The sequence below is a fragment of the Chanos chanos genome, chromosome 9 (genome assembly GCF_902362185.1).
Source record: "Chanos chanos chromosome 9, fChaCha1.1, whole genome shotgun sequence".
NCBI lineage: Eukaryota > Metazoa > Chordata > Actinopteri > Gonorynchiformes > Chanidae > Chanos > Chanos chanos.
This window is the reverse complement of record NC_044503.1, coordinates 37,272,489-37,292,233: the sequence shown is the minus strand read 5'-3', so window position 1 is coordinate 37,292,233 and position 19,745 is coordinate 37,272,489. Positions and strand designations below refer to the sequence as shown.

The following is a 19,745-nucleotide window of genomic DNA, read 5'->3' as shown; positions in this document are numbered from 1 at the left end:
ACTACACAGTGTTTAATCATTCAGAGGGTGGAGCTGATTGAACAGGAGAATGGCAGAGTTTCACTAATGGAAACTAAACAGGACAAACAAACTGTATGTACATGTCTCTGTTTTCATTTCTAACTCATATCAGACGGTATAACATTTATAAAGGAAACTAACGAGACTATTAATAATGGATATATGTGAGTGGTTTTGAATATTTGGGCTGATCAGACAGGACTCCCTCCCTTTGACTTTCTTTAAACATGACTAATGTACTGTCACTTTACACTCTGTCTGTTTTTAAACTCATACATTTAAACTCAACTGTGTTGTGTTTGATGATGGATGATGAGGCAGTTTTATCAGTGACACAGAATTTAATATAGAAAATCAATCGTTGATCAGTGTTAATGTCAATTAAAACACTACATCATCCAAATTATTGTTATTTAAATCTTTCTCCACAGTTTTGATGGTTGTCCTTGCAGTGTGAACTGTGTCCTTGTTGGATGAGAATGATTTGAATGGTGTGCACTGAGTGTGTACTGAGGTCTGGGAGAATTGAGCAGGTAAGTCAGTGTATAATATACAGCATATCATATGTCATAAACACTGGTCAATGTGACAGAGTGACAGTAAGGAATCATCTGGTGAAAATACATTTGAAAATCATTGAAGAGGTAACAGGTAAAGTGACTGAATCAGTGTGTGACATTTCCTGTTGTTTTGTGACCATTTCATTTAGTCATATCAATGTTTGGTTTCATAACAGCCAAGAACTACAGCATACGAACAGCATTTTGTTTGTGTTTTAGTTTCACTCTCTTTGATTCCAAATATCTGACTCAAAATATCCACACATATCACTGTAACTGGTGTGATCTCCCTTTAGCTGTGTTTATACACACTGACATTATCAGTATGAATATATTATACACAGTGTGAAAATCAACTTATATTATACATACAGTTAATACAGTATAAATACAGTCACTCACTGTGACTCAGAGGGGACTGGAACACTGCTGAACCGTAGAGGGTGATCCATGGATCTGTCACTCTTCAAAGACACACAGCTGGGTACTGGAGATCCTGGTCTCTGTGTCCTGTAGTCAACAGGATCCTCCTCCTCACACTGTCCAGACTGACTCATTCTACAGACAGTGGTCTTCTCCTCTCTGTCCCCACAGTCAATCCTTTTAGTTTTCTCCATTCTCACAATGTCCAGTGAGACTTGTTCAGACAGTGCAACTGTTTTGGTCCTGTGGACACACATACACACACACACACACAGAGTCATAAACAGGAGTGTGTATGGAGACCAAATATACGGTGTGTGGTGGCCATGTTGATTTGTTTGTTTCTGGTCAGATTCATTCCTATCTGTCTTAAAAACTGAACTTCCCAATAAACTCCTCATCTGTCAGGCATAATAGTTACTCTCTTTATGTTGCTGACATAAAATATGTGTGTTTGTGTTTGTGTGTGTGTGGGGGAGGGGGCGGGGGGGGGATGTGTGGGTGTGTTTTTACAATATATAATATAATATACTGTATATACTAATAAACATATACTGTAATAAAACACAAGCCTGTGAGTGGCCCTCTGCTGCTCACAAGCAGCACTGCATCTTAAATAGACAAAACACAAACTACATTACTCAGTTCGTGTCTTCATTTAAGCAGGTTATCCTGTCTCCATAAACAACATATTAACATTAATAAATTATTCATAATATTTTACACTGTCTCCATATACCACACACTGACATTAATATATTCATAATATGTTACACTGTCTCCATACACACTGACATTAATATATTCATAATATATTGTGAAAATCACAGGAGAAAGACTGCACGTTCATCGTCACACGACGATGTAACCTGACAGCTTAAACCGCATTTACAAATTATTTTCCATGATTAGATTTCATTAACGTAAACTCACGATTTAATATTCAGTCTATTACTCTTCAGCAATATTCGATAGAATTCAATAATATCCACTAGTTTAGTCTGTATAGGCCTAATTCAGACAACATCTTGATAATATTTTGTGGCATTTTAGGCAAATTGACAATTGTTCCGCGACTGAAGGGTCAGTTTCGAAGCCATTTACTTGTCGGTTAATCACTCTGTCTACTGATCACGGCAACAAGGTAATTATAGCCGACTGAACCATATATGAATATAAACATTCACATGCTCAGCGCAAATTTTCATACCGATGGCTAAATAAATCGTGTATCTTTCACAGGTATTGCGTCGACATTGCAAGAAAAACATTTGCTTTCGTTTTCTGCTCTGTCTTTCAAGAGCTTTAAGGACGTCTCTGATGACGTGTATGAATGTGGCAGCCCTGGAATCTAAGATAAATGTCATATGTGAGATAATGCACAGGAACATCTGAATGAAACTCTGACCCACATAAAACGTACAGATTTAAATTATTATCTGTATTATTTATAAATGTGTGTGTGTATGTGTGTGTGTACATACATACACCATTCTACTCTATTCATATAAGTCATGTGAGATGAGACTCTAGACTCTTCCTGTGGTCATTCTGACTGACACGTGATTTCAGAGGTAAATGTAAATGTTAATGTAAATGTAATATGAATGTGGTCATTCTGACTGACACACATGATTTCAGAGGTAAATGTAAATGTTAATGTAAATGTAATATGAATGTGGTCATTCTGACTGACACGTGATTTCAGAGGTAAATGTTAATGTTAATTTAATATGACTGCAGTGTCACATAATGCAAATATACTGTAATTTTAGTGTAATGGAATATAATGTAATTGTAACATAACAGAATGTAATGCAATTGTAATGTCAATGTAATGTAAATATGATGTAATGTAAATATGACTGTAATGTAAATGCAACTGTAATGTAAATGTAATTGTAAAGGTAACAGGTTTGTCTGTGGAAAGTTCCAGAGCTGACAGTGCATTCTCAGAGCAGAATCGCCAACAGGAGCTGTCTGTAGAGCCCTGGACCAGCACTGTGTGAGAAACCATAGATCTGGGGATGATCTAAAAAAGTCTAAATCATAGATCTGGGTATGGTCTAAAAATGTCTATATCATAGAGTTTTGAAAAGTTGTCATAAGCAGAGTGAATCTCATGGTTGAGAGAGAAGATGAAACCATCCAGACTCTACTGAGAACAGGCCATGTGTCCAAACTCATCAGCCTGACAGAGAAACTAAAGACACACAATGACACAGTCCCATGGGACAGGAGACAGATCAGATCAAATAAAACACACAGGATCTCTCTGTTTGACCACTGTATTCAGTTAAATCATTTTTTAGCAATTCAACAGTTCTCTGTAGTCGGTTTTTAAGTGCATATTAATGGTCACATTTTGACTCTTTATTTACTGTTGGTTACTTACACTGTGTACTGAGCTGTTTGTCATAGTAACTAGTTAATTACACTCAACCATATGAAGTATAACCATTTTTTCATATTCACCACAAATTTTCACACTGACGATTAAATAAATCATGTGTCTCACAAAGATTTTGGTGCCACACCAGAGTTCCCAGTAAATACATACCATACACCAGGGATCCCCATAAATACATACTACACACCAGAGTTCCCAGTAAATACATACCATACACCAGGGATCCCCATAAATACATACTACACACCAGAGTTCCCAGTAAATACATACCATACACCAGGGTTCCCAATAAACACGTACCATACACCAGGGTTCCCCATATATACATACTACACACCAGTGATCCCAATACATACATACCATACACCAGGGTCCCAAATTCAATCATACACCTCCTTAGTTCTGCTGGTTTTACCCAAATACACTGCAATTCATGTCTAGTTTTCACATGAACCAACTTCATCTGAGTGTAACCACTTAATTAAGAGGTAAGAGTCAAAACACAGGATTTCTCTGCTTCACCACTATATTCTGACAACACTGTCCCAGATATTATTCTATAAATCAGTTGATTGATTGTCCATGTTCTCTAATCATTTCAGTGGACACTGCTCTATAACACAGTGCAGTGTAAAAACACTCAGAACAGACCTGTTCCATGGACTGTCACATGATCACATGTTCCAGTCTATAGACACAGATTATCTGTGTCCTGTCTCTCTGCTCCACATCCTCATTTTTCAGTCTCACAATCACACACATAAAGATTTACTCCACACTGGAATGACACACAGTGTGAAAATGTAGGTTTAGTAAATGAGTGAGTGACAATGTTCCTCTGTTGGGTTCTGTTAAAGCCCAAACTGATTCACCACTGATGATTCACTGTTTGATTCTCTTCTCCAAATATCCACAAAATCACCAATCACATCAGAGCTGTGTTCTCTTTCATTTAGAGAAGTACCTGTTTAATCACATAGGTCCAATCTGTATTCCATTTAAGGGACTGCACTAACAGTGACATTGCTGTCTCTCATTTCTGTTGTGGTAAATATTGTTATCTAAGAGCAAACTGAGGTAAACTCCAAACAATAAAATCCAAAACTTATAAGATCCCCCCTACTGTTTCATTGTCTTCTCCAAATATCCACAAAAGCACAAACCAGTTGTGTGTTTAGTGTAGACTAGAGAAATGCCTGGGTCACATAAGTCTAATCAGCATTTTACAAATAAGTTACATATGTATATTACACTTTCTCTATATACTCAATGCAAATAAGTTATATATGTATATTACACTTTCTCTATATACTCAATACAAATAAGTTACATATGTATATTACACTTTCTCTATATACTCAATACAAATAAGTTGCATATGTATATTACACTTTCTCTATATACTCAATACAAATAAGTTACATATGTATATTACACTGTCTCTATATACTCAATACAAATAAGTTACATATGTATATTACACTGTCTCTATATACTGAATACAAATAAGTTATATATGTATGTTACACCGTCTAAATACTCAATACAAATAAGTTTTATATGTATATTACACTTTCTCTGTATACCCCATACAGACATTAACATAATATATTACACTGTCTCTACATACTCCATAGACACATTTATATCATCATAATAAATCGTGAAGATTGCTTCAGATTTCATGACCCTAAAACCATGATGTAAAATTCTGGGCAAACGTGCTTTATTTATGCCTAATTCAAATAATATCACGTCAGTATTACATATGTCACTTTGATCATTACTGTTGGTTAATTACACTGTTTACTGAGCTGTTTGTCATAGTAACTAGTTAATTACACTCAACCATATGAAATATAACCATTTTTCATACTCACCACAAAGTTTCGCACTGACAATTTAATAAATCATGTATCTGACAAAGATTTTAGTGCTGTGACACAAAGAGAGGAACATTTACTTTTGTTTTCTCTTCTCTAAATTTTAAGGAAGGAGGAGGGGGGAGTGTGCTGACACAGCTGACTGAGTCAGCACACACACACACACACACACACACACATACACACACACACATACACACATACACACACACACACACACACACACACACACACACACACACACACATACACACACACACACACACACACACACACACACACACACACACAGACACACATACACACACACACATACACACATACACACACACACACACACACACACACACACACACACACACAGACACACACACACACACACACACACACATACACACACACACACACACACACACAAAATACTGCGAATATTTTGGCCCAATACCATCTCCAACCAACATCTACTCAGCTGGTGCAAACAAGAAAACATAGCCACCATCATTATGAGCACTGATGAAAAGGTGGAGGAGGAGACTGTTGATGAAGAAGAAGGTGGTGCTGTTGAGCCTCATGACAGCATGTGAGCAGTGTGTGTTGATAAGAAAACTGGAGGTATGGATGACAGGCTTTATTACCTGTAACAGTACACAAGGGAACAACCCAGAAGCCTCGTCAGTGGCTTTCTGCATATGGATCCCACTGTAGCATACAAGGAAGCTAAAGAGCAGTTAGAGAAACAGTTGTAAAACAGCATCAGCCTACATGAATACATCCAGCCAGAAGATGCCAATGGACTGAGATCTTATGCTCTCTCCTTACACAGCTGCTCCAACACGACATGAGACATTTGATGGTCTGAAAGAGCTGGAGAATTCCACCAGCCTAAGGCTCATTGTGTCTAAACTTCCATTTAGGATCCGTGATCAACGTCCAGCAAATGTGTGTAACATGCAAGACAACAACAGACACAGAGCAACATACGAGGACTTGCTGGAGTTCATTGAAAAGCAGTTCAGAGCAATGATAGGTCAGGTTTTTGGTGACACACAGAACTCAACTGAAACTAAAGGAGTTTCAAAACCCAAACCGCAAAAACCCTTCATCAAACCCAGTGGCAGGACCAGCTTCACAACTACAGTTACTCAGGTGTCTGAAACTGGAAAAGATGAGTCAAAACTTAGTCACAGACAGAAAACAAACAATTCTGCCTTTGAAAGGCCTTGCTTATCTTGTGAATAGAACCACACATTTGAGCGTTGTGAAGTGTAGTTTAAGAATAAACCAAATAGGGATGTGCTTTGGTTGGCTAATAAAGTGACATGTGAGCAAACCCTGCAAAAAGTCAAAGACATGTGAGAAATGGGCTCTGTCTCATCCAACTGTCCTGCACATTCACACTGGTAAAGAAAAGAATGGAATGAAACGTGACCTATGTTTTAACTGGAAATAGACCACTGAGTGGCGCTATGGTGTCTGTGAAAGATGGTGACCTAATTGGGGGGTTCGGTGAATCAAAGCAACACACTCTCACTATTCTGTCAGTCAAAGTAAAGGTCTCAAACTCAGACAAAGTCCTACAAACTCTCCTGTGTTTCTGGATCCCAGTCGCTCGGCCACATTTTACACAGACTCACTGAAAAGGAAGTGAAACATCCTTGGGAAAAACGCCACAGTCCTGCTGTGCACAGAGGGACAGGAGAAAACGGTTAATGAGAAGTGTTGTCTCTGGTCTGGAAGTGAACAATATGGAAGACCAGGGACCTGCACCACAAAGCGAGGTAACTGGCTTATCCAGGTAACTTCTGGTTAAGTTCACTCAGAGTCAGTAGTAAACTGCCTAATAAAAGAGCCCTATGCCTTTGTTTTGCTACGAGAATGAAGCCATAGGGCTCTTCTATTAGGTGGTTTACGACTTACTCTGAAATAGTTATAATAACAATTGACAATGTGCATAGCACAAGTCAGTTGTTGCAAGTTAATTGTTACATTAACACTAAAGAAAATCCAGCAGATTGTACGTCTCTTAAGGCCAGTGCCTTTCTGAATTCAAATACATGGCTTAATCGTCCAGACTTTCTCAAACTGGAACAGTTCTGACATTGCATTACAAACATGCGATGGTGATGATGATGATGATGATGGTGATGATGATGATGATGATGATGTAGAGTTGAGGAAAGATGTTCTCATCATGACCACATTAGTAAAAGAACAACACAATCCTGCTCCCACATTCACACACTATCAGTCAAAGTGAAACAAACTTTGAGCAGAGCGGCTGCATGGCTCCTTAAGCTGACAGACAGACTCTTATACCTGAGTCAGAGAAGACAGTAAAGACTCAGCAATGAGAGTAGAACAGACTCAAATGCAGAGAAACAAAACCTGGTGGAAAGAAACATGTAAACAGTTAAAAAAAAAAGCCTGAATGCACAGTGTGTTTCTGTGGATGATGTCACAGGATCAGAGAATGCACAGTGTGTTTCTGTGGATGATGTCACAGGATCAGAGAATGCACAGTGTGTTTCCCTGGATGATGTCACAGGATCAGAGAATGCCACAGTGTGTTTCTGTGGATGATGTCACAGGATCAGAGAATGCCACAGTGTGTTTCTGTGGATGATGTCACAGGATCAGAGAATACACAGTGTGTTTCTGTGGATGATGTCACAGGATCAGAGAATGCCACAGTGTGTTTCTGTGGATGATGTCACAGGATCAGAGAATACACAGTGTGTTTCTGTGGATGATGTCACAGGATCAGAGAATGCACAGTGTGTTTGGCTCAAGCAGAGGGGTTTCCTGAGGAAACTGACAGCTTGTAAAAGGGGAAACACTCATGTGAAACACTCATGTGAGTTATCAGAGCCCCAGTCGTAAACTTGATCTTATTCTGCAAGATGGACTTCTTCACACTGGAGGGAGATGAAACAGAATGGCTATGGCTGAGGACAGAAAACACCCTGTGGTTCTTCCAGAATACCATCACCTGTCCAGACTTGTGTCAAAACATCATTCACAAACAACTAGGCCACTGTTACATCTGTTGGCCAAACTGCTGCAGCAGCAAATTCAACAGAGAGGAAGAGGGACAGTGTGTGTGTGTGAGAGAGAGAGAGTGAGGGAGAGAGAGAGAGACAGAGATTGTGTGTGTATGTGTGTGAGTGAGAGAGACGCAGAAAGACAGTGTATGAATGTGTGGGAGTGCGGGAGAGGAGAGAAAGAGAGAGAGAGAGACAGAGAGACAGAAAGACACGATGTGTGTATGTGCGGGAAAGTGGGAGAGAGAGAGAGAGAGAGAGAGAGAGAGAGAGAAAGAAAGAAAGAAAGAAAGAAAGAAAGAAAGAGAGAGCGAGAGAAAGGGGCAGAGAGATAGTGTATGTATGTGTGTGAGGGTTGGGGAGAGAGGCAGAGAGACAGTGTGTGTATGTGTGTATGTGTGTGAGTGACAGAGAGAGAGAGAGAGAGAGAGAGAGAGAGACTTTGGCTTTGATTTTAAAATACAATAAAGGAATCACACTAAAAGCACTAAAAGTTTAAAACCAACTCCTCATGATTCAAAACACATAAAACACCATCTTGCCCCCAAACCTAAGATAATTTACATGAGTTATGAGTCATCTTAAAAGAAACATGTTCAATTCGGACGCATGCTGTCACCAAGGCTTTAATCATCACTTTAGGATCTGTCAATCCTGCCCCCTTCATCTTATTTCTCCTCATTACCCAAATGCTCATTTTTGTCTGACCTCATATGAAATTCAACAAACACTTTCTTTTTCTTTGATTATAACTGTACTTTAGGTCCATAAATAAAGAGTTCATCCGTCAATGCCTCCCCAAAACCCCCACACCATTCCACCAGTACCTCCAAGAGTCCACTAAGTCTATTACATCACAAAAAAAGATGGTCAATTATCTCCTCTGCCTGACAGAAAGGACAACCCTTCCCTACAGTGGAATCAATGTGTGTCACATGTCTGTTAGTGGCCACAGCCCCATGCACAATCCACCACTGAAGATCCGCCGTACGCTTCTCAATGGGGGGCTTGTACAGGGACCTCCAGCGTCCTCGTGGGGAAGACCCTGGTTCCACCAAACCTGACCACTTAGATTCCTTCAGTCCACTTAGTGAGTTAAAATGTGTGACTTTGACACAAGTTTGGTACAAAGTCTTTTTGGATGTTCCCTCAAAATCCAATGTGTGTGTGTGTGTGTGTCTGCGAGAGAGAGAGAGAGAGAGAGAGAGAGTGAAAGAGAGAGAGAGAGAGAGAGAGAGAGAGAAAGACAGGGCATGTGTGTGTGAGAGAGACAGTGTTTGAAAGAAAGAGAGAGAAAGAGACAATGAGAGAGACAGACAAAGAGTGTGTCTGAGTGTGTGAGAGAGAGACAGAGAGAGAGAGAAAGAAAGAGAGTGTGTGAGAGAAAGAGGCAGAGAGAGTGAGTCTCTAAGAGACAGAGAGTGCGTGTGTGTGTGAGACAGAGAGAGATGGAAATAGAAGTGTGTATGTGTGTGTGTGAGAGAGAGAGAAAGAGAGAGAGAGAGAGAGAGAGAGGGAGAGAAAGGTTGCATGTGTGTGTGTGTGTCTGAGAGAGAGAGAGCGTGTGTGTGTGTGTCAGAGTGAGAGTGTGTTTGTGTGTGTGTGTCTGTGAGAGAAAAAGATAGAGAGATTGTGTTTGCGTGTGTGTGAGAGAAAGAGGGAGAGAGACAGTGTGTGCATGTGCGTGTGCATGTGCGTGAGAGAGAGAGAGAGAAAGAGAAAGAGAGAGAGTGTGTGTGTGTGTGTGTGTGAGAAAGAAAGAGAGAGAGAGAGAGTGTGTGTATATGTGTGAAAGAGAGAGATAGAGAGAGAGAAAGAGAGTGTGTGCGTGTGAGAGAGAGAAAAAGAGGTTGTGAGTGTGTGTGTGAGAGAGGGGGGTGTGTGTGTGTGTGTGTGAAACCGAGTGAGAGTGAGAGTGTGTGTGTGAGAGAGGGAGAAAGAGAACTTGTGTGTGTGTGTGTGTGTGTGAAAAAGAGAGACAGAGAGAGAGAGAGCGTGTGTGTGTGTGTGTTCAGTATCAGAAACACTTTCAATGTTTTTATATGTAATGATATTTTATTTGTGTCTTTCTCTCTGACATGTGCATGTTTACACTGTGTTTGTAACAGAACAAAAACAAATAAACAAGAATTTAAAAATAAATGGACAAGAATTTCTCAAAAAAGACAAAAACAAACAAATCTCGACAAAACTTTGTAAATGAATGAATAATTGTTTATTATTACAGTCACAGATTTCTGATACATAAATAAAAGTCTGACTGTACTTCATACACACATGTTTGTGTTTGTGTGTGTGTGTTGAAGTGGAAGTGTAAATAAATGGAAATGATACTGTATAAAAGGGCCATCAGTTGGGAACCTCTGCCTCAGAAGACAGGGCCTAAATGCTTATCTAAGGAAAGTAGAACACAGACTCACATACACTTCCATAATTTCATAAAGTTATCATTTAACATCACCATCTATATTCAGTCAGTGAACCCTCTCAGTATTTGTCCTATTTAAACACAAGTCCTTTCAGTCAGTGAAATATTTCACTCTACCAATTTCAACATGTTAGAGAACCAATGCACTGTGCAAGTTCTGTGTTTTTCCATCAGGCTGGCAGAGCTCCCCCTCCCCCCGATGCTCCCCAAAGTCAACAAGTTGCACGCCCACCAAAGACCGCACCCATAAACTTCTCGTCCAGGTCAGGATTAGCCATCTGACCTGTCCATCCAGGCTGCCCTCTGACCTTACAACCAATAGGGTTAAGGATAGCGGTCAGCATATATTAAACTCGCATCCCCCGCGATCGTCAGATCAAGCCCCACTCCGGAGAGAAGAGGTCAAAACCCGGACAGTTTACGTTTATGGGGTGTGCGCGTCAGTGACGACTGTAAGTGCTAAACATTGTTGGGCTAAGGGTGCATCTTTCGTAAATAAGGGGAAGATTTGTAATGAACTGTATATAGTTTGTTATATATGTAGATATGTCTTTATTAACGTTGTCATTAGTAACGGTTGCATGTACAATGACTGTCATTTCCCTGCCGTCACTAAGATACGCATTTGTATATGTATGCTAGTCCCTGCCAATACGTAATAGCCACATAGCCGTATTGAACACAGCATAAAGGATCCAATGCTTGTGGACCTGTACAGTGACGTGCGTGACCTTAGTGTGACCCCTCCTCCGTTGCCATAGTGCCGGTGCACGCTCAGAGTCCCATTAGCACACATGCGCAGTGTAACGCCCCAATATGGCGGCGCCCTGTGAACGATTTTCTTAGCATAGCCACTTAGCTACTAGTGCAAAGGCCTCACACTCCTTTACACACACATATCAACACTGTGTGTGTGTGTGTGTGTGTGTGGAAAAGAGAAAAAGAATGTGTGTGTGTGTGTGTGTGTCAGAGTGTGTGTGTTTGTTTATTTTATCTGACACAGAGACACTGAGGAGTAATTATAAACAGTAAACCCAGCATAGAGGGGTTCAGTGAATGTGCAGTGGAATGTGTGTAAGTGTGTGAGTGTGTGTGTGTCAGAGGAGACGCTGTAGAAGGACACAGTTCCAGACGACCAGTCCAGATACACTCCTACTCTGTGTGTGTGTGAGGGGTGGTGAGGTATGACAGTGAACTGTTTATTGTGACGAGCAAAGTAACTGTTACCATAGAACCACAGACTCCAGGACTTTTCATTGTTTCCAAACCTACAGTCATCACTCCATCCTTTCCTCCTGATTCCTTTATATGTCACTGATATATCAGCACCATCATCTCCACTCCACTCAGTCTCCCAGTAACAGTGTCCAGTCAGACTCTCTCTACACATGACCTGATAACACTTATCAAATCTCTCTGGATGATCAGGATACGACTGATTCTCTTTCACACATGTCACCTTTCTGTTCCCCTCAGACAGAGAGAGGTGTGTGTTTACTGTGTTTGGGTCCAGTGTGAGATCACAGGCATCTACAGAGAAGAAGAGAAATTAGAGGAGAAAACACATCACACACTCTCAACTCTGTATCTGTGTGTGTGTGTGTGTGTGTGTGTGTGTGTGTGTGTACTTACACTCTATTAGTTCATGTCGTTTTCTAATCCAATGAACACTGAAACACAGAAAACACAGAACAGATAATGAATGAGACACACACACACACACACACACACACACACCAGTTCTCTATCTCTCTCTCAAACACACACGCACGAACACACACGAGTTCTCTCTCTCTCTCTCTCTCACACACACAGACACAAACACACACAAGTTCTCTTTCTCTCTCTCAAACACACACACACGGACACAAACACACACAAGTTCTCTTTCTCTCTCTTAAACACACACACACACAGACACAAACACACACAAGTTCTCTTTCTCTCTCTTAAACACACAGACACAGACACAAACGCACACACGTTCTCTTTCTCTCTATCACACACACACACACACACAAGTTCTCTTTCTCTCTCTCCCACACACAGACACAAACACACACAAGTTCTCTTTCTCTCTCTATCACACACACAGACACAAACACACACAAGTTCACTTTCTCTCTCACACACACAGACACAAACACACACAAGTTCTCTTTCTCTCTCTATCACACACACAGACACAAACACACACAAGTTCACTTTCTCTCTCACACACACACACACACACACACACACAAAAACACACAAGTTCTCTTTCTCTCTCTCACACACACACACAAAAACACACAAGTTCTCTTTCTCTCTCTCTCTCTCTCTCTCTCACACACACACACACACACACAAGTTCTCTTTCTCTCTCCCACACACACACACAGACACAAACACACACAAGTTCTCTTTCTCTCTCTCAAACTCACACACACATAAGTTCTCTTTCTCTCTCTCTCTCACACACACACAAAAATACACAAGTTCTCTTTCTTTCTCTCTCTCTCTCACACACACACAAAGTTCTCTCTCTCTCTCTCTCTCACACACACACACACACAGAAGTTCCTCTTCTCTCTCTCATAAAAACACACACACACAAACCCACACAAGTTCTCATTGTCTCTCTCAAACACAAACACACACAAGTTCTCTTTCTCTCTCTATCACACACACAGACACAAACACACACAAGTTCTCTTTCTCTCTCACACACACAGACACAAACACACACAAGTTCTCTCTCTCACTCTCTCTCTCTCTCACACACACACACACACAAACACACACAAGTTCTCTTTCTCTCTCTCTCTCACACACACGCAAACCCACACAAGTTCTCTTTCTTTCTCTCTCTCAAACACACACACACACAGACAAAAACACACACAAGTTCACTTTCTCTCTCTCTCACATCAGACAAACACACACAAGTTCTCTTTCTCTCTCTCAAACACACACACACAGACACAAACACACACAAGTTCATTTTCTCTCTCTCACACACACACACAGACACAAACAAACACACACAAGTTCTCTCTCTCTCTCACACACACACGCAAACACACACAAGTTCTCTGTCTCTCTCTCAAACACACACACACACACGGACACAAACACACACAAGTTCTCTTTCTCTCTCTCACACACACACACAGACAAAAACACACACAAGTTCACTTTCTCTCTCTCACACACACACACAGACACACACAAGTTCTCTTTCTCTCTCTATCACACACACAGACACAAACACACACAAGTTCACTTTCTCTCTCACACACACAGACACAAACACACACAAGTTCTCTTTCCCTCTCTAACACAGAAACACACACAAGTTCTCTTTCTCTCTCTAACACACACACACAAACACACACAAGTTTTCTTTCTCTCTCTCTCTCTCTCTCACACACACACACAAACATACACAAGTTCTCTTTCTCTCTCCCACACACACACACAGACACAAACACACACAAGTTCACTTTCTCTCTCTCTCTCACACACAAACACACACAAGTTCTCTCTCTCTCTCACACACACACGCAAACACACACAAGTTCTCTGTCTCTCTCTCAAACACACACACACACACGGACACAAACACACACAAGTTCTCTTTCTCTCTCTCACACACACACACAGACAAAAACACACACAAGTTCACTTTCTCTCTCTCACACACACACACAGACACACACAAGTTCTCTTTCTCTCTCTATCACACACACAGACACAAACACACAAAAGTTCACTTTCTCTCTCACACACACAGACACAAACACACACAAGTTCTCTTTCCCTCTCTAACACAGAAACACACACAAGTTCTCTTTCTCTCTCTAACACACACACACAAACACACACAAGTTTTCTTTCTCTCTCTCTCTCTCACACACACACACACAAACACACACAAGTTCTCTTTCTCTCTCCCACACACACACACAGACACAAACACACACAAGTTCACTTTCTCTCTCTCTCTCACACACAAACACACAAAAGTTCTCTTTCTCTCTCTCTCACACACACACAGACAAACACACACAAGTTCTCTCTCTCTCACACACACAGACACAAACACACACAAGTTCTCTTTCTCTCTCTCTCTCTCACACACACACACAGACACACACAAGTTCTCTTTCTCTCTCCCACACACACACACACAGACACAAACACACACAAGTTCTCTTTCTCTCTCTCTCTCTCACACACAGACACAAACACACACAAGTTCTCTTTCTGTCTCTCTCTCTCACACACACACACAAAGTTCTCTCTCTCTCACACACACACACACACACACAGAAGTTCCTCTTCTCTCTCTCATAAAAACACACACACACAAACCCACACAAGTTCTCATTGTCTCTCTCAAACACAAACACACAAACACACACAAGTTCTCTTTCTTTCTGTTTCACACACACACACACAAGTTCTCTTTCTCTCTGTCTCGTTCTCTCTCTCTCTCTCATACAAACATAATATCTTTCTCACGTAAACACAGCCACACACAGTAATATGTGTATGAGACAGAGAGACCGTGTGTTAGTGTGTGAGAGACAGAGAAAGACTCAGTGTGTCTATGTTTATGTGTTAGTGTGTGTGAGAGAGACAGAGAGACTCAGTGTGTGTATGTTTATCTGTGGGTGAGAGAGAGAGAGAGAGAGAGAGAGAGAGTGTGTGTGTGTGTTTGAGAGTGTGCGAATGAGAGGGACAGAAGGAGGGAGATAATGATTGTTTGTGAACACACGCACACAAGCACACACACACACACATCCAAATACACACAATAAAACACACACTCTGGCCCTGTTTAGACCTTGCATTAGATGTGATTGTGGTGATGTGATCACAAGTGGACAGCTCTAAAGTTCATCCATTTACACCTGACTTTACAATCTGTCTCCACATGTGTCTCCAGTGACCAACTGTGATTGGCTCTCACTTCCCTGCTCTATATGCAAATAAACATGTCCATCATTTCCCTTTGCAAAGACCGAATGTGTTGTTGTTTTTGACAGGTGTCGTATGAAATATGTAACGATATGAAATCTGGCACTGTTACAAGGAAATGTGTCAAATTGTGTGGACAGTGACTAATGTAAACTATCATGTTCACAGCCACCAAACTGTGAAACAGCTGTTAAAGATACTACAGACTTTTAAACAGTAAGGGATGAAAGAATGAAACTCCTGTTTTGTGGTGATGTAATTACCTTACAATACGTTTGGCTAACCGAGCCTGTTAATATAGGATAAGCCATGTCTTTCCCGTAAACCTCATCTCAATAAACTGACTGTAGACAACACAATGATATGAGATGTATATTAAACGTCTATATGAACAGAATTATCGTCATAAATTTGTAGTGTGGTTTACTAGTGATCTGGTATCATGTGTTGTTCAGGGGTCAAATGTTCATGTCAGAAGTGTTTTGTTTGACCTGTAGACTCTTAACATGATTTATTGACCTCAGTGTCAGTTCACCAGGCGGTCGGTCAGTTTGTTTGAGATCACATTCTCGTTCACACTGCTAAGAGAATGTGGTCACGAGTGGTCCAGACCACCTCTGAATGTGGTCATATATATATATATATATATATATATATATATATATATATATAATATGGTTCAGACCACCTCTGAATGTGGTCATATATATATATATATAATATATGGTCCAAACCACCTCTGAATGTGGTCATATATATATATATATATATATATATATATATATATATATATATATATATATATGGTTCAGACCACCTCTGAATGTGGTGAGTGACCGGATCTCAAAGTGCATTGGTTACACCTAGTACTTTAGAGCTGTTCATTTGTGATCAGACCATCAAAATCAGGTCTAACTCAAGGTGTAAACAGGGCCTCTCTCTGTCACACACACAGATATAATCTCTCTTCTGTACACACACACACAGACTCCCTCTTGTAACACACACACACACACACACACTCTCTCTCGCTTCTGTACAGACAAACACACACACATTCCCTCTTTCAACACACACACACATATAAATCAACCACCTCTCACACAGACACCTAAACACACACACACACATGTTTGTATACATATCTAAGTGAGGAATTCCCACTGAGTCCCAGTTTCCTGTAACTAAAGAATACTAACCTATCCCTATAACCCTCACCCTCACCTTAACTCTAACCACAGAAATGTTTTGACTCTGTTTGGTTTACCAATAACAACAATGTACTTTAGAAAAACACAGTTTACTTAGTGAGGATCAGCACTTTTCTGAGCCCCACATCATGAGTGAGCAGTCAGGTCACAAACCCCTGTGAACTAGCATTACCTCACTCTCACACACACACACACACACACACACACACACACACACACACACACACACACACACACACACACAGAGTCCTGTTCTACATACTTGAGTGTGTCCAGTCGACAGTGTGGATCTTTTTTTACGTCAGAGAGCAGCTTTATTCCTGAGACTCCTGGTTGATTGTAGCTCAGATCCAGTTCTCTCAGGTGTGAGGGGTTTGAACTCAGAGCTGAAGCCAGAGAAGAACAACCTTCCTCTGTCACTAAACAACCAGACAACCTACAGAGAGAGAGAGAGAGATAGAGGGAGAGAGACTCAGTGTGAGTGGTAAGATACAGTTGTAATGAGATGGAGAGTGTGTGTGAGTGTTTCAGGGTAATCCCTGATGCCCTGAGAGTGGTGATCCTGATTAACTGCTGATTTAAACACAAGACCAGCACAGGAAACAAACTCATCTTTATGGTTATGACTGATAACCACCCACCATCTGACCACAAGATTAGGACAGGAACAACATCACTGACAGAGAGAGATTTTAGAGTTTGGGATGTGAACCTAAAGGTTTTAAACATATGAAACAGCTCCTGATCTGGGCTGTGTAGTTATTAGAGCAGCAAAGAGGACATTTGACCTGTTTCAATCTTTTTGTCCTTTCACCAGGAGATGTGATTAACTGTGTGGGTAAAGTTCTCACTTTTTATGGACTATAGTTTCTGTGTTTTCCCTTCTAGTCAGCATTTAAACACATAAAGTAATAATGACATTTACCATAACACACACTGACAATACTTTGTTCTTTACAGAGGGGCTGCTGGTTTGAAACACATACACACATACACACACACACACACACACACACACACACACACACACACACACACACACACACACAGGTATCATGGACTGACTGACTGATTTGCAGCTTTCTTGTCTCTCCAGTCCTATTATGCAGTATGAAAACTCAATACAATAAATCAATGTTCAGACTGAAGACTACACTTATTACTGTCTGTGTAATCCTGTTACTCTTACAAATACATGGTACAAAAGACTATCCGTAATGACACAGAGTCAAAATCATTTAGTGTCTTTTTTTAAATGGCTGATGACATCATGGCAACGCAAACACCGCATGTGAGAAATAAACGTAACAGTTCTGTAAACAAAGACAATGTCATATTTGGGACAGTCAGTTTTCACTTTGGGACAGTTGAGACAAAGTTTCAGGACAGTTCTAGGATGTTTCTGAAAACAGTTAGTCTGGTTCCCTGCTTAAAAGATTAATTCAGACAAAACACATTATCAATATTGTATTTCCAATGACTGACTAATACTGACCTCAGTATCTCCAGTTTACAGTGTGGATTCTTCAGTCCAACACAGAGAAACTTCACTCCTGAATCCTGAAGGTCATTGTTACTCAGGTCCAGTTCTCTCAGGGGACAGTTTACTGACTGTAGAACTGAGGCTATAGATGAACAGGACTGTTCAGTGAGTTTACAACCAGCAAGTCTGGGGAGGGAGAGAGAGAGAGAGAGAGAGAGAGAGAGAGAGAGAGAGATGGTGATGACAAACAGATATAATTATATATTCAGTCATATTCACATATCCATATATATTCATATATATATATATATATTTATTAACTAGGTGACAGTAGTCAACCAAACTGACATAATAATAATAACATGACTAGTTGACGAGTTTTAAATTAATCTCCATCAGATCCAAGATCCAAACACCATTTGTTAACTATCAAATGTATCTGTAAGTGAAGTATAAGGCAAATGACTAGAGATCAACATTCGTTCCCAACAAAATAACCTGTCCCCTCACTTTCTCTCTCTATATACTGCCTTCTACCGTATACCGCTAAACCCCTGAATTACACTATTAAGTCTCCACTGCTTTCTCAAAACCGTACTTCTCTATTTTACCGACAAGTTCAGTTGTCCATTTATTAAAAAACAACAACAACAAAAAAACAACCTTTAGTGACTTAATGACCAGTATGAACAGAGCAGCCTACAGAATCTGCTGGAGAAAAGTAGATTTCAGTCAGAGATTTCTCCGGTCTCCGGCTGAAAACAGAAACGCTGCGTCTGGAGAGAAAATCTCCTCACATGCTATAGCTAACGTGTCAGAGGCTAATTACTAAACCGTTTTAACACACAACTGAAGAGACGAGGTGACTAATATAAAAATACATTTTATGTTGCTTGAGGGAACAAGACTTACTTTGAATGTTAACGGACAGTGAATCAGATGCCGCTGTGATTTCTAACAAACGGGACTCTTTCCCGTTCTCCAGTTTTTACCTCAGAGAACTCGCTCGGGCTTTTACGCTTCTGTTCCTGCAGTTCGCGGGTTTGAGAAACGAGTCTCTCGCTTTTCTGTCAGGTTTGGAATAATAATCTCCTCACATGCTACAGCTAACATGTCACAGACCAAATAGAAAACCGTTTGTACAGACGGACAGTCGAAATATTTGTCTGATTATCTCTTCACAGAAAAAAAATATGTACATTGTGCGCAAGGACAGAGAGTGGACTGTACTGTTATAATTTCTAGCCTTTTTAGTGTCGGTTACATTTACTCTGTCAGATCTGAAAAGAAAATCCCCGCTCATGCTGTAGCTAACGTGTC

At 40.4% G+C, this 19,745-nt stretch overlaps 1 protein-coding gene across 1 annotated transcript in view; it reads right to left on the bottom strand.

Moving 5' to 3' along the window:
- Positions 1-11,751: 11,751 nt before the first annotated feature.
- Positions 11,752-19,745, bottom strand: part of LOC115821740 (protein NLRC3-like) — a 35,388-nt gene continuing 27,394 nt past the window's right edge. Inside the window, exons 9-11 of the mRNA XM_030785537.1 lie at positions 18,396-18,611; positions 17,186-17,504; positions 11,752-12,279 (exon numbers count right to left, since the gene is read on the bottom strand). Coding sequence (XP_030641397.1) covers positions 11,752-12,279; positions 17,186-17,504; positions 18,396-18,611 — 1,063 coding nt within the window. The remainder of the gene's footprint in view (positions 12,280-17,185; positions 17,505-18,395; positions 18,612-19,745) is intronic.